Consider the following 14,572-nt stretch of genomic DNA (forward strand, 5'->3'; position numbering starts at 1 on the left):
CAATGAAGAACTTGGTGCTTGGACTTTGCATTGTATGTAAATTAATCTATTCATCGAAAATATAGCAACAGACCCCTGGACACTCGTGCATTATTGTTTCACTATCTAAGAAATGGCTTGCTATATTACCGTCAGATTTTATCCCCGTCCCCCCGCCGTCAATGTGCAGACGAGCAGAGGACATAGAGCAAGCCTCAATCCGAATCGGGCAGTCGACGAACGTCAATAAACCAACAGTAAACCAACGCGTCGTTAGTCGCTTAGCTACCTTACATAATTCCGGTGAAACCTCGGACGACGAGTTGGGCCAGCCGTCTCATAGCGTCCTCACTGCGTACATCACCCATATTGAGCATGCACAAAACTTTGACAATAACAGGTCAAAGGTCAAACTTTTTTCATGATTATCCATTGCACAGTCAGTGAAATGAATTAGAATAATACTACTTTTGAGTGCGCAAAAATCTGATTGTGACACAGGATATGATCTTTGTTCAGTACTGTTCATTGAACTTCCATTTGTTTTGCAAGGCAACACTATGAACAAAATCTGACCTTTGTCCGGTTCCTTTCACACTTTCTCAGTGACTCAAAATGGGTATTGTACCCAGTGCCTCATCCTCACCGTTCGGCTTAATCAGGAAACACAGCTATAAATAAATTACATTATATAAGCCATATTAGATAACATCTTCACACACGCCCTAGCAGAGAGGATCGAGGACGCGAGACGGATGGTTCTAGGAGCCTGAGCTTACGCCAATTTCTCAGATAGACGTGCCGTTGTCCGGCCATCGTTGTTTAGGTCTCGTGCTCTGAGTTACCCTCTCGGCAGTCGCCGCAACATACTGCCACCGCCATACGTAACCTTTTGCCGGCGGACAGTGCAGTCTATTTCGACTCAAGAACAGCTCCTTGTCTATGCAGACTCTAGCTTCCTTCGGACCATGTCCATCTGGACGACGACAATCGAGAGCCGGCCCAGCGCTGCGCACGTCACGCTGAAGCCGACATCGGCGGCTGTTCTGCTGTCGAAACGAAGCACCGTGGAATGTGCGAACAAAGGTGAGGACAGGACGTCTTTAGCTATTCTTGGGCTCTGTCGGGGTGCGGTGTGGTGGAAGAGGGAACGGTGCAGTGGGCGCTTCATATTCCGTGTGATTACAGCCACGACTGTCGTATTGCACGAAGCGCTTCGTGGACCATACTGACGGCTCAGCAGGGGTGAAGGACATCATAAAGGACATCCGCTCGCGGCGGGTCGTCACGAAGTTGATTCTGGGCCACAATGACCTCGGGGACGACGGATGCATTACGCTGTTTGACTACCTGTGCTCTGAAGAAGGCCGGGGGTACAGGATCGAGGAGATCAGCCTGAACTCTAATAACATTGGCGATCGCGGGCTGGCTGCAATCGCAGATTATCTGCGAGATAATCACGCGCTGAAGAGCCTGCTCCTGCAGGGTGTACGTTGCATCTTCTTACAGTCTCCGTCGGAGTTATTGACAGGCGGACGTGACTTGCAGAATGCCTTCCGGGGCGACCCTGAGGTCGTCACCAGATTCGCTGAGGCGCTCAATTCCTCTTCTCTGGAGATGCTCTCCTTAGCGACAAACACGTTCCTCTCGGACCCTTTCATATCACGATTTCTCCCGGCCCTTCATGCTCGTCACCTGCGGGAACTGCACCTGACCTTGCTGAATATCACGAACCGGTCCATGGACCCCCTCATCCACTACCTCATCTCCCCCCATTGCCGTTTGCGCACGCTCAGACTGAACGGCAACAGCTTGGGAGCCCATGCCGTCGGTCAAATAATACGCGCGGTGACCGTGTCCAACTACAATCTCACCCGGTTGGAGATGCTAGGCAACTTCAGCCCAGTGCCCGGGCCTGGGCCCGATGGGGTACTGGATGAGAGGGAGTTCAACGCCCTAGCACAATGGCCGGCCCGCGAGAAGGAGTTGAAAAGAGTGATGGAGCGCAACGACTACCTGGCCAGGATGCGGGAGAAAGAAGCGTTGTCCTTGCTGGTCCTCGCGCGCCGAGTACTCCTCCGCTCCAGACGAAGCGACGCAGAGTCCCTTGTCCCTCAACAGGACGCTACCTCCATGCCGCGGCTGCCCACCGAGTTGAAGCTGCATATCATGTCCCTCGCCGCGCCGCGCCTGTCGAACGCGCAGTGTCTCCGCATATTCGCGTACGCTGCCGACCCGGAGACGCTGCCGCGGACACCCAGCACGGGCGGCGGGCAGTATACGTGCATTCCCGACCCGGGCAGCCTGCCCTTCCACACGAGTATCGGGTCCTGTGCGAACGGGACGTGTCTGGGCGCGGGGAATAGCCTGCAGTGTCGGAAGGAGAAGCTGCGGCGGGCGTGGCTCGAGAAGGTCGACTGTGTCATGCACGAGCCTGTTTGATTTTCCGGCCCCCCTTCCCCCCCCCCCAGTCGTTCTTGTATGTGCTATACCTTGGTGTTAGGTGCGGATACCGTGTAATGTGTGGACTTGTATTGTATACCTGACTTTGTATCGTTGGTGTTACATCTGAATCTATCTTGCTTTCGATTTCTCGTCTCGCTGATCGTGGATACGGCCTGGCCGTACTGTGCATTGATTCGCGTACATCTCTCGCGATTGGCAGCCTTTCACGGCTTTATTGGGTCTGATTTCTGGAGCTGTTGATAATTCATTCGACGGTATCGTTTGGGAGGACTCAGAGCAGCCACTCTATACACAACTACGCTCTTATACTCTGCCGATTCTTTTCTTGGATGCAGTATAATCTTGCCAGAAGCCTAGTGAACACGTATGGCAGGCCGAGGTGAAGCTGTCAATATAGGTGATGCGAAGATAAAGCTCATAAGCACATGGTCTAAACGCGGAGGATTGTCAGTACAATCATTTCAGTTTCTTTCCCAACCCAAATCTGTAGTTTAACTTCCATCTTCCAATGCGATTGTGGCAGAATGTGGCTGGTCCCTGATGGGTCCCATGAGACCGCTAGATTCACACGGCTCCCAGGCTGCAGTGGATGATCTCATCGACGTCATGGACCCCGCGCTTCCTCTGCGCTCTCCATCCCTCATCCGACCATGGCGTTGGCATACAAAACCCGTCTGCCACATTTGCTTTAGGCCAGCATAATACTTCCACCAAAACATAAACACAATGAGCACCGCACCCAACCGCACCCTGGTACGTCGCAGACCCAGTGACTAGCCAGAGGAAGGCTGCTCACTGACGGGACGTTGTGCGTAGATGGTCGGCGCCGCTGCCGCCGCTGCAGGCCTAGGTGTGTACCTGGTCCGCTCGTCTGCTGGGTCGATGACCTCCACCGATCGTGAGTTTTCCCAATTCACTCTTACGAATCCTACATGATGCTGAGGTCCTTGGCCATAGCTCGCGCGAAGCAGCCGGAGGACGCGAATAGCACGATGCAGCAGTCCGTAGGCGACGTGCGCCAGAAGACGGCCGCTGCTACTGGGGATAGGCCGAGTAACGATCGCTGAGGGGGCTCATCCGTGCACGCCGTTTGTAGCGGATTGATTCAGAAGATGAATTGAAGAGTGTAATGTAATAATACCTGTAACGACGTTGCATTGATTGATTTGCTTGTGGACCTGTTACATCCGTCCGAGCCGATATAAACCAATACTTTCATCGTATTACTGCCAGTGTCGCGCGTATAACGGATGTATAACGGCGTCGTACAGTGGCCGTGGCATGACAGCCACAAAGTCCTGACGGAGCGGACAGGGCATCAGGAAGACCATGACGTCACCGCGACCACCTCTATGAAATTGATCGCTTGGGTGTGCATATATAGACCCCCTCTCTCTATCGCCTCATAAATCGAACTACCGTTTCTTTACCCTTTACACGGACCACACACAACATGAGCCAAAGCCCGAAGAGCCGCCCCATGGTACGTCGACGGCGGAACCTGAATGGAATGAATCTGACGGGGAGCAACAGGCCGCGATCACCATGGCCGTCACGACTGCTGCGATTTTCGGACTCTACTTTGCTGGGAAGCGGAGCAAGTCAGAAGAGCAGGGTCAATCTATCTACCGTGCGTATACCACTCGTCTGGATCGCATACTCTCACACTGACTGTATTTTTGGGTGTTGTGTTGGATTGGATAGACGAATCGCAGCCTGCGAGTGCGCAGGGCGCGGGTCAGCTGGGTGGGGACAGCAAGTCGGGGTCGTCGGGCGTGCGGGAGGCTATGCATAGCGGGTCGAAGCAGTCGTAATAATTCCCGAGGAGGAAGAAGAGTAATGAAGTCAGGAGTTTGAAACGTCATAGAGCGCGCTGCTCGAGGACAGTTTACTACTGTATTATATTGTGATACCGACGTGTCCTAATTCCACCCCCACTGTATGAGTTATATGATGCCCTAACTGTTGTCTGAGAGTGGATGATATTGCTGTATATGAGGGGGAGCACATAGAATACGGAAGTAGACCGCGAGGGCCGTCGGTCGTGGCTTGGCCGTGGCGCTGGGCTAGGGGCGGCTGGGCTTTCCTCTTCACCACATCCACTCGAGCTAAAGTGCACTGACTGATCTCTACGATTCTTGGTCTGCGTTCCCCTCGTCCGCGGCGTTCTTCTCCCCATTTGCAGCGAAGGGGCGGAGGGGTTACGCAATTGCGTACACAAATAATATTATAATATGAATAGCGCCAAAGGTCACATCTCCCAGCTGCGACATCTTTCTACGGACGGGCGTCGATACTATCATGGATGGCAAGACTGACCTGTCTGGCCACTTCATACCCGGTCTCTTGGGTTTGCCTGCAAAGAGCTGTTCTATCCGGGACGAGGCGTTCCCAAAAGTTCAGATCGATCCTCTTGCTATCCTTGCCCTGTACCGGATGGACGTATCCTTTGGCAGGCACCTGCCGGTGCCCTCATGAGAGAAGACTTCGATCCATACTTACTTACTCTAGTTTTCACCGGATGTCCGTAACACTCTAGCCGTACGGCGCCTGCATCCGAACGAATAACGTTGTGCGGAGACATAACGACGGATGTGCTCCCAACAGGAGGCTACTCGATGAGATGCGACTGCTCTGGTATTAATCTGGTGCTGTCAGTAGTCTTGCTTGCGATTGCTATGGATGGACATGCGACTCGGTGTAGTTTCAAGTTGCTGCAAATCCTTACGTTGGACGTTACTCCGGCCTTGATACTAGTGCATCCTTATTTACGTCGCCGGAATATATCGAACAAAGCGCTCCTCTTCTGGTCCTGGGGACGTAACGTCTGGCTTCGATTTTGCGGCATGTCCCCTCTTACAGATAACCAAAGTCGAAATGGACGTCTCATCTCGTCTCTAGCTCATTGTTCGGCAATGGACGTACTCGCAGGGACCCAATTCCATGGAATTCATAGACCATACGCGTTCCGGTCTTCTGTCGACGGATCTAGCTACCCGAGACCGGGCGACGAGATATTGGCATAAGCCTACTTGGCGCAGAGCCTGCTGGACAGTGTCCGGGAAGCACAAGTCTCTGACGAATGCGTAACTCAAGTCCCTGTGCGAGGGAGGGACTTGAATCCATCAACCACAAATATCAAGATTTTTCGTCGAACGCGCACGCTCAACGAACCTTCGCATCCGTGAATGCCACGTCTCAGTCTGTGTACCGCAGACGCAGAAGCGACAAGGTCGTGGCCCCTCACATGAGCAGCTCAAAACTGACAGACACCGGATTCATTCCTGTCGCTGATTCGCACTATCATCGTACTACGGCGACTTGCTAATCCACCGGTCCGTAAGTCTTGGGCTTGTACCGCTGATCTCTGGAGCACGGTCGTGGACTCTGTCTCGGGTTAGTCCTGGCAGACGAGAAGGAAAGGACCCATGCGAGCCTCATTGTATCTTTGTTGGAGGCCGCTGCACTTTCGAAGCATGACGATATGCCCTGGGTATGCTCAGGCGGTTATCGCATCTATTATCATCCTGAATGATGGCTGGAGGACCACTGACGTTCCACTGCGCCTGCTCATCGTCTCATGATACTCCACATAAGAAGCTTTACGGAGGATAGCTATGTGCAGTCTTTACTACCTCCATCTCCACCACCTCAGGCTTGTTGTATTTCTACCGTCCATGCCCTGCCATGCCCTCCGTCCCACCTCCTACAAGCAGGCAAGCCAATACCATGGCTGCGCAATCGCAGCCCGTAGCGTCGCCTCCACGCCTGTCCACGTCCCCTGCGATCCTCAAACGCTACACCCCCGACCGGCACGAGTTCATCATGTCGTGCTTCTTGGGCGCCGCCTTCTGCCTTGCAATCGTCTCCGCCACCATCGTCAAGTGTATGCCCTTTGCGCGTCGGAGGCGCGCCGCTGTCGGCTGGACGCATCCGCTGCACGCGCCTTTGTCCGCCCGAGTGAGCAGCGGCGGATCGGAGTACGAGCGTCCGACGTATGCGGAAGTCATGCTCGGGGCGAAGCAGGCGCAGGGGCGCTGGAGGGACGTGCAGGTGCGTGTGTCTTCCCTGCGCCCGAGCAATTGACACACCGGGTCCCAGCCTCTCTCCGCGTCCTTAATCGGATTCCGCCCGCCTACCGACGCGGATTCTGTGCTTGCCATGTTCGAACGCCGTGCGCGCTGCCTCATCTTCCAATCGCGCGAGCCAGTTTCGCGGGCGATCGAGGCGGTACAAGTATCCCTGCTGATCAGCATGCCTGGTCCGCGGCGAGAGGAGAGCGGCATCCGGGACGTAGCCCTCGAGGTCATGGGTGCGAGATAGCCGGAGTCACCTGCGGAAGGGTAGGTCAGTGAAGGGGCAGACAGGTATGCCGATGTCAGGCTGATTAACCAGTTATTTTTCTTGCCCCTGAAGCCCCTTACAGCGGGAATGTGCCGGTTTTTAATTGCGGTAATATGATGCAGTGCACGCTGACCGCTAATATAGTTTAGAATCATGTGTAAAAATCTCAATACACGGTATCAATTATATTCCCAATGGCAATGCTCAAGCGGATTAATTCCATCCGCAAATCTACAACATAAACACTTGACACATTTTTGAGCGAGGCGGTGGTGCGTATAGACCGTTGTGCGAGCTAAGTATGTCATTCAGATGACTCAGACTAATGGTAGATGTCCATTCCATCGCGACCGGAACACTGTAGCGCAGACACGGTCGTAGTTGCGTCCCATTCCTGTTCACCGCGCCATCGGTAGCTTCTCCTGAGACTTGAACTCCTACGAAGACGCTGTTACTTCTCGCAAAGTCACATAAGTTCCGTTGCATACCTGGGCGTCCTGCAGAGCTATGTCATCGTGTGCGAATGTTTCCTGCGCTACATTGATTCTCACGGCATTCAGATCGCGTAATGCTCCATGCCGAGGAGCAGAAAATTCACTCCCGCTGCTCAAGGTGTGGGCTAGTCGAGAAGAACTGGTGCCTGGGAATCCTGTACCCCGTACGAAAATGCGATTGTTGAAGCTCGTCAGGAGCATGTTGGAATAGCTAAATCAGGTCGTTGACACGAAGGCAAGGCTGCGATGGGAGGCTGAAGGCGTACAGCTTTGTGAGGACTAGGGCACTAGCAGTCCTGCGATGAGAAGGATTTCTGAATATGAAGGAATACCGGTCCTCACGTGCATTCATGGAGTAGTGTATTCTGGGAGCAGTAAGTACAACAATATTACATACAGACGGGCAACTTACCGGCCACACACTGAAGAATATGACGAATATGACGGCGAAAAATGCTGATAGATGCTTCGGATTAGCATAGGTCGGGGTAAGGGGAATTAAACGCACCAGTCAAACTGCCGCTCTCGACCACCAGACGGATGAGGCGATGAATTATTGCATCGGACTCGGCGATGCCGGATTTGGCTCTCAGGAGCTACGCGAGATATCAGGTCAAATTTGTAACGCTACCTACAATCTAAGGAGCTGCCCACTAAGATGGTCATGGCTACTGCGATAATGACATCGATGCTAGCACTTCCACAGAGCCATGTCTACCAGATAACTTTGGTGAGTGTGATGTCAGTGCTGGAGATGTTGACAAACCGTGATGATTGGCCTCGCAGCTGCCGCTTGGGTAGCGGAAGTAATCTGCTTGATCTGTGCATCGCTATCAGCACTGAACAATGTGTACCGATGGAAGCGCTAATTGCTTCACCTTCACGCCGCCTACAATGGAAATGATGACCATGGCCGATGCAAGCTGCAGGAAGATTAGATCGGCACTCTATAACTAGCCCCATACCACAACAGTCTTACCAATACGATTAAGCAAGGGACGATGCGTGATTTCGACAGAACCCAGATGCGCCACGCAAAGACACTCTGCACCGTTGCGGCAACTACGCCGCACATGATAGTTACGCTGAACCAGGTGTTGTAGTAGGAGGTGAGTGCGCGTATGTCGCCATAATGGTAGATAAATGCATCGAAGTAGTCGACGGTAATCAAGCCCGTCTGAACCCATTCGAAGATGAATATTCCGTAGACTGCGAGAGTAAGTCTAGAGAATAGGCGATTATGCAATCCCAGCGTACCCAGAGCCTGGATATACAAAGAGTCTTTCCGGAAACATAGATGATAGATGTCTAAACAAACAAGCGTCAGCATAAGTCAAATTGGTATGGTGGTAGAAGATACATACACACTTGCGTCGTAAGTATACCCTGCAGCATCCAGTTGAATGCAAACCCAATGATCTGAGAAAAGTTAACGACAAGCTTCATACAGGACAGAGAAGGCTCCAAGTTACCTGGGGTCCAGCGCTAGTCACGATTAGTTCAAATTGCCCGGGCGCAATGATGAGGGTAGACATACAGTAAATCCACGGATGGCATCTTGTCAGTCTGAGGTAGCTCGGTAAGTAGGTTTGAAACCCTGGATGAACGTATCCCAAGAGTCAACCCTCCTTATATTGTGAATTTAAACAGACATCGGTGGCGCTCCGCTGCGGTGATGACAAAAGACCAAGCGGTAGATGCTCGAGGCCACGGACCCACAATTGAGATAACAACATGACAAATACCAGAGCACCGTATCGATGGGGCTGCCGTTGATATGGCCCATCACCGCCTGAGGCACGCTGATACCCCGGTATACAGTCACTTGCTTCGATGGGCAGAGCATACATGCGGTGTCCCATTTGAACGGATGTCTACAGTAAAACACGGTACTCGAGCTGCCGAAGGCACGGGGAAACTTCTGGTATGCTGGAATGTGTGCAGAGAGCATCATGGGAGATCACATACGGGTCGGATAGTTGCGTCCGTGGCAATGTTTTCCGGTTCGAAATCTCTTCCTAGTATTCACTTCCGCGGCCATGTGTTTCTCGGGGATGTCGGAGTCGGGGATCACTCTACCTTCATGCCGCGAATCGAAGACCTGGGAGATGATGTTAGAACAGGTCTGTTGGACGGGACCTGGAGCGGTCCTCAGTCACACCGCTGGGAATATCGATGATATCCCTTTCCGAGAGTAATCGCGCACCAGTTGTTTCTGCTTGCAAAATGGCACTTGTACCTATATTTGAGGTTGTTCCAGTGGTGCTCCACCGTTCGAAGCAGCTGTATACCGCGTCGTGATGACCCGATTCCAGTCTTACTATTCGCGCGGGGTTGTAGGCCTGGGGTCCAGCGCCGACAACAGGCTGTGTTCCATCGTCAGTGGCCACGATTGGTTTCCTCCGAGTCAAAAGCCGCACAGGCGGAACATGGGGTGATCTTCTCGGAGCTTCGAGTTCACTTGTTGCACCCTAAAGTTACATATTCTGATCACCTACTAGCATCGCGGTCATCAGCGACTCGGACGTGGAATGAAATCGGTAGGTGATGGTCAGAAGTTCTGACCACAGTATACAGGCACTATAGCTGTCCATCTTGCCAACATCCCGGCATTACTGTACCACATGCGGATCGTGGTCTGCATGGACGTATAACCGACCGCGACGTTCTCGATCCGAGGCAAGCTTTACTGATCATGGTCTCCCACTAACAGTCATTTGCATATAATATTAACAGGTTTCATATTGCATATGTCACGAAGCATTACTGCAAAGGCTCGGACAGACAGAAAGCTTTGACAGGAAAGATAACTGAATGACGATGCGGGCATGACAATGAGTGTAACGCGGGTTGCACCTGTAGATCACAGCTTGATCATGATCACAGCAATGCATTGCAGCTCAGACAAAACCGCAGTCGACTCCGTCCGAAGTCGCGAGTCTCGCTGACTGATCTCTGATTGGCTGTTCACTGCCAGAAAGCAGCAGCTTGACCGAGATCCCACGCATTCTCCGGCCGAGCCGAAAAAGCGGTTTCTCAGAAAGCGACCAAAAGCGGCTTTCGCAGTTAGAACTGGATCACCCTAATTTTTGGTCCAGGTTCTCCCGGGAGGCAGTCACCGCGATAGCTGCGGTCGCTTCCAGTCACACGCAGTAATGCCAGTAAGTGAACGGCATGAGCCTTGGGGAGGTTCTCGGCTGGATCCTGGTCATAAAGTACGCTACAGACTCGGAGTTTATTTACCATGATGTTATTTCAAAGGCCGAATTGTCACATGAGATCCGTGATGTACATGCTGAAGCATCACCTGGCAAAGGCCGTGGTCCTTGCGTTCGTGATACAATTGTTCGGCGAACTCTACACTCGCTTTACCATGATGCACTCGAGAAGACGAAAATAGTACTGGTGCGCCCATCCATCTTTTGTTTCAACTCTCTCTTTCTCTCTGGCACGCCTAAGCGATCGCTTCCTCTGGTACATTATAACATCTCTCCCAGCATCGTGCATCAGGCAAGACAGGACACCCCGCCTTCCACTTTGTAGTTTGAGATGTCAGAGATCGTCGCCCCCGGAGGACCTTTGCCTCCGATCCCAGACAATATGACCATACCACAATTCTTGCTCGACGGAGAACAGCACCCAACCCGTCCTCCGCATGATCCTTCTGTCCCTTGGTTCATCGATGGGACTTCAGGAACGAAGATCAGTAGGGAGATGGTGCGATATTTCCCTCGTATCATGCCAGTGGCTGAATTCGCCTCGAAAGGTGGTCGCGCGAACGGCAGCACTCGCTGCTGTCCTCAAACGGGACTACAACGTAGGTGAGGCGCCATCACGTCGCTCACTGTGACTCGAAGTCACCATGCTTGTGCCGTATTTCCGACGGCTTTTCATCTTACAGGAGAGAGTGACATTGGTATAGTAAAATGTCTCCTGGAATGTGCATGCCGCATTCTGACTGACAGTTGACATCCCTAGTATGCTTACTTATTCCAAACCACGTCGGTAGGTCATACTTCTACAGCGCTTATCATTGGCCTAACTTCGCGGCACAGACTACCCTGTTGTCACATGGTATCAATAGTGCACATCTGACTATGCTGATCTGACGCTATGGTCTTCCAGGAGTGTCCATAGACTCGGCGGAGTTATCCTGTTCGTTGATATCTTGCCATCTCTTTAAACGCCTAGTCAATATGTTGGTTTAGGCCGGCCAATCCAGCATATACCGCAGATGAATTGAAGGAGCACCTCGCCGGAATCCAGCTTGCCTTGCTTGTCACTCATTCCACTTCCCTTTCTGTGGCGGAGGAGATTGCCAGAGGTTGCGGAATGGCAAGAGGTCGCATCATTGTATTGGACAACACCTCTGAACAGCATACCTTCCCGACTGTCGAAAATCTCATTGCAGACGGCTTGAACGCTCCTCATACCTTTATCGAAAGGCGTCTGAATCCGGGCGAGGGAAAGGAGAGAATCGCTTTCCTATTCTTCTCAAGCGGGACGACGGGCAAACCGAAGGCTGTAGCAATTTCCCATTATGCAGTGATCGCGAATTTGGTTCAGACGGCATGGCATATTGAGTTCAATCGCGATCCTTCGCCTTACGATGAAGCGCGATACCGGGTTGGTGATATCGCACTGGCAGGTGTGTAGATCCATTCATTGATATATGCAGTTGAGAATAACAGGAATATTTCCTGTAGTTATCCCCTTCTTCCGTATGTACACTACCTCTCAGCGGCTAGCTAAAAGTAGCTGACCGCTGACCTAGATGTCACTGGGATGATGGTGCTCACACACGTATATGTCTACGGTGGTGTCAGTAATATTTCTCTTATCCACATACTTGGTCCCGCTCATATTTCGACCGTCAGATAACTGTAATCATACTGCCCAAGTTTGAGCTTTCAGGATTTCTTAGCACCATACAGACCTATCGAGTCAGGCACCTCTTGTGCGTAACATGTTCATTCTACAGTCATGTCCTGACCCTCGTTCCTCATAGAGTCGCGCCGCCCATCCTGGTACTTCTGTGCAAGGTACATTGCTCCTAGTTATTCCATTGCCCCCGACCTAATGTTCTTCAGCACCCCATGACAGCGAAGTATGATATAAGCTCTCTTCGCTGTATCATGAGCGGTTCGGCTCCGCTTTCGACGGAAATACAACGTCAGTTCATTGCAATCGTACCTAAATGTTCTATTGGCCAAGGATATGGTATGGAAGGCATATTGTCCTGGAAGGCTGTGACTAACATAACCTCCCCAGGAATGACTGAAACATGTTCATCGGTGGCCCTTTCTCCTAACCGTCAGCAGTACAGCGAGAATGGTGCTGTTGGACGACTACTGGTCGGAAACACAGCCCGAGTTGTTAAACGGGACGGTTCATCTGCAGCAATCGGAGAACAAGGTGAACTTTGGGTCCGCACTCCTTCCGCTGCTCTTGGATATTACAAGAACGATGAGGCGTGAGTAAATACAGGCATGACTCCCGCGTATCTGAGAGTTTCTTGCTACAGCACGAAGGAGACCTTCACCCCGGACGGGTACGTGCATTCATACTCCACCTGCATCAATATGTAACTCTTCTCAGATGGGTGCGCACTGGCGATGAAGTGATTATGAACAGAGACGCTGAAATAACCATTATTGACCGTATCAAGGTGTGTCAGATGTGATACTATTCATTTACCAGAGGCTCACCTCGCTCGACCAGGAGTTGATAAAAGTGAAAGGTTTTCAAGGTGCAGTAGTACGCTGATCCTCTCGTCAAGCGATGCCCTGATTATTTGTAGTCGCGCCGGCGGAACTCGAGGGTGTCCTACACGAACATCCGGATATCTCTGATGTCTGTGTTGTCGGTATACCAGACGAATACACTGGTGAAGCTCCACGGGCGTTTGTAGTAGCGACACAAGGTGCCCGTGAGCGCATGAAGGACCCATGGGAAGAAGCTAAGATCAAAAAATCAATTATCGATGTGAATACTTCGTCGTCATGCTGCCAGCTCGTACTAACTGGTACTGATTTCTTTTCTGCAGCATGTTGATCACCGCAAAGTCGAGTACAAGAGACTCACTGGGGGTGTACAATTCGTTGATGCCATCCCCAAGAATCCTTCTGGGAAGCCGTTAAGACGTATTCTTCGTGATCAAGCTGACGGAAGTGGCCGCAATTGAGCCTGAGACTGTGAGACCGTGTATTCATCGAGTTGATGACATGCGTGTTATGGGTGTATCGTGTTATCGAGTGCAGTATTACTCTCGAGTGTATGTAGCCCTTGCACATATAAATGATGATCTGCAACGCTTGCAAGTATGCAATCTGAAGCAGACTTCAAGCCGTAGACTCCCCTCGTCAGTTCGACCAACCAATAGTACCAATAACACTTGACCTCGGGTGAGGACTTCACGCGTCACGTCCGGAGGTACTGAGAAGGCGGTCCCCTGGTGGTCCCTCTACTTCGGTGTCAAGTCCTGCCCCTGGGTACCGGTGTTCTCCTTCCTGCAACCTATAAATTGCTTTCCCGCAGGCTGAAGAGTACTAGGCCCTTTACCAACGTTCCGAGGTGGATGCATCAGCTGCACCCTGAGCCCGGCCGCGTTGTATTATCTTAGTACTCTTCTTACTCGGCGACAGGTGTCATTATGTCAGTGAGCCGCTCACCTTGTTCGCAACTCTATGTAACATGGGAGAGGGTGAGACAACTGATACATTTCAAGTTTGCGATTGGGCAATTCGGAATCTATCCATTCGACGGTACCTTGCGACCAGCAAGGTATCTCGCGCTGCGGGAATGCGAGCACTGTTTACATGTATTTTGACCTATTTGTATCTGCTGATCAGCCGGCTTTCGAGTCCTCCTACTTAGCGTGGTCGGAATATATACAGTCGACTCTGTCTTAACCCATAACGGGTCGTGGAACCCAAAAGTTATGGGTTTCTGCAGACTATGGGTTACCAGAACGTGTGACATTGTGTGACTACCTAGTACGCGTGACAGACAGCCTATCCGGTATAGGCCGGACGTCGTTTATGACACCGTTTAGATACGGAATCTTGAGTCTGGTATGGGTTATCTTCTGAAATACCACGAGAACCAAAAAATTAAGGGTCCAGATGGTCCAGATTCTCGTGAGAAGGAGACCTGTACCTTCCTAATATAGGTTGTTTTATGGGTTATGACCCTTCAAAAAGCTATGGGTTATGGGATACGGCAGACTTATGGGTTTTTACTATCTACCATGTCGGTGGAAGCCAAAAACCTATGGGTTATTACAGGTT

At 51.6% G+C, this 14,572-nt stretch overlaps 6 protein-coding genes across 6 annotated transcripts; 5 read left to right on the forward strand and 1 right to left on the reverse strand.

Annotated features, from left to right (window-relative positions):
* Nucleotides 1-1,221: 1,221 nt before the first annotated feature.
* Nucleotides 1,222-2,229, forward strand: GLOTRDRAFT_27743 (RNI-like protein; the record flags this gene model as incomplete). Its single annotated transcript, XM_007870966.1, has 2 exons — nucleotides 1,222-1,467; nucleotides 1,528-2,229. Coding segments are annotated over 2 exons (948 nt in total), but the record flags the coding sequence as incomplete, so codon positions are not given.
* Nucleotides 2,230-3,071: 842 nt separating this feature from the next.
* Nucleotides 3,072-3,626, forward strand: GLOTRDRAFT_140656 (uncharacterized protein). The gene is made up of 3 exons (XM_007871246.1): nucleotides 3,072-3,198; nucleotides 3,262-3,343; nucleotides 3,403-3,626. The coding sequence occupies exons 1-3, from the start codon at nucleotides 3,172-3,174 to the stop codon at nucleotides 3,510-3,512; spliced, it is 219 nt and encodes a 72-aa protein (XP_007869437.1). The 5' UTR covers nucleotides 3,072-3,171; the 3' UTR covers nucleotides 3,513-3,626.
* Nucleotides 3,627-3,758: 132 nt separating this feature from the next.
* On the forward strand, nucleotides 3,759-4,426 carry GLOTRDRAFT_112232 (uncharacterized protein). The gene is made up of 3 exons (XM_007871247.1): nucleotides 3,759-3,928; nucleotides 3,979-4,075; nucleotides 4,150-4,426. Exons 1-3 carry the CDS (start codon nucleotides 3,899-3,901, stop codon nucleotides 4,257-4,259), a joined length of 237 nt encoding a protein of 78 aa, XP_007869438.1. The 5' UTR covers nucleotides 3,759-3,898; the 3' UTR covers nucleotides 4,260-4,426.
* A 1,706-nt stretch (nucleotides 4,427-6,132) lies between these two features.
* On the forward strand, nucleotides 6,133-6,768 carry GLOTRDRAFT_95895 (uncharacterized protein; the record flags this gene model as incomplete). The annotated part of the gene is made up of 2 exons (XM_007871248.1): nucleotides 6,133-6,498; nucleotides 6,547-6,768. The coding sequence occupies 2 exons, from the start codon at nucleotides 6,133-6,135 to the stop codon at nucleotides 6,766-6,768; spliced, it is 588 nt and encodes a 195-aa protein (XP_007869439.1).
* A 419-nt stretch (nucleotides 6,769-7,187) lies between these two features.
* Nucleotides 7,188-8,818, reverse strand: GLOTRDRAFT_132391 (uncharacterized protein; the record flags this gene model as incomplete). Its single annotated transcript, XM_007871249.1, has 13 exons — nucleotides 7,188-7,226; nucleotides 7,278-7,494; nucleotides 7,550-7,570; nucleotides 7,626-7,648; nucleotides 7,696-7,739; nucleotides 7,792-7,879; nucleotides 7,938-7,997; nucleotides 8,050-8,103; nucleotides 8,162-8,206; nucleotides 8,263-8,492; nucleotides 8,541-8,591; nucleotides 8,648-8,702; nucleotides 8,756-8,818. The coding sequence occupies 13 exons, from the start codon at nucleotides 8,816-8,818 to the stop codon at nucleotides 7,188-7,190; spliced, it is 990 nt and encodes a 329-aa protein (XP_007869440.1).
* A 2,014-nt stretch (nucleotides 8,819-10,832) lies between these two features.
* On the forward strand, nucleotides 10,833-13,467 carry GLOTRDRAFT_132392 (acetyl-CoA synthetase-like protein; the record flags this gene model as incomplete). The annotated part of the gene is made up of 14 exons (XM_007871250.1): nucleotides 10,833-11,000; nucleotides 11,050-11,100; nucleotides 11,475-11,931; nucleotides 11,990-12,004; nucleotides 12,058-12,104; nucleotides 12,161-12,240; nucleotides 12,292-12,325; nucleotides 12,374-12,503; nucleotides 12,555-12,756; nucleotides 12,808-12,834; nucleotides 12,882-12,951; nucleotides 13,005-13,032; nucleotides 13,084-13,268; nucleotides 13,330-13,467. The coding sequence occupies 14 exons, from the start codon at nucleotides 10,833-10,835 to the stop codon at nucleotides 13,465-13,467; spliced, it is 1,632 nt and encodes a 543-aa protein (XP_007869441.1).
* Nucleotides 13,468-14,572: the final 1,105 nt, after the last annotated feature.

This window comes from Gloeophyllum trabeum (assembly GCF_000344685.1).
Source record: "Gloeophyllum trabeum ATCC 11539 unplaced genomic scaffold GLOTRscaffold_00013, whole genome shotgun sequence".
Lineage (NCBI taxonomy): Eukaryota > Fungi > Basidiomycota > Agaricomycetes > Gloeophyllales > Gloeophyllaceae > Gloeophyllum > Gloeophyllum trabeum.

What these genes read in the sequence shown, in the direction of transcription:
- GLOTRDRAFT_140656 (XM_007871246.1), top strand. Translation starts at nt 3,172, where the DNA reads ATGAGCACCGCACCCAACCGCACCCTG. An exon ending in CCGCACCCAACCGCACCCTG is followed by an intron (nt 3,199 to 3,261) that starts GTACGTCGCAGA and finishes CGTTGTGCGTAG; the next exon opens with ATGGTCGGCGCCGCTGCCGC. An exon ending in GTCGATGACCTCCACCGATC is followed by an intron (nt 3,344 to 3,402) that starts GTGAGTTTTCCC and finishes CCTTGGCCATAG; the next exon opens with CTCGCGCGAAGCAGCCGGAG.
- GLOTRDRAFT_112232 (XM_007871247.1), top strand. Translation starts at nt 3,899, where the DNA reads ATGAGCCAAAGCCCGAAGAGCCGCCCCATG. An exon ending in GCCCGAAGAGCCGCCCCATG is followed by an intron (nt 3,929 to 3,978) that starts GTACGTCGACGG and finishes GGGGAGCAACAG; the next exon opens with GCCGCGATCACCATGGCCGT. An exon ending in GCAGGGTCAATCTATCTACC is followed by an intron (nt 4,076 to 4,149) that starts GTGCGTATACCA and finishes TGGATTGGATAG; the next exon opens with ACGAATCGCAGCCTGCGAGT.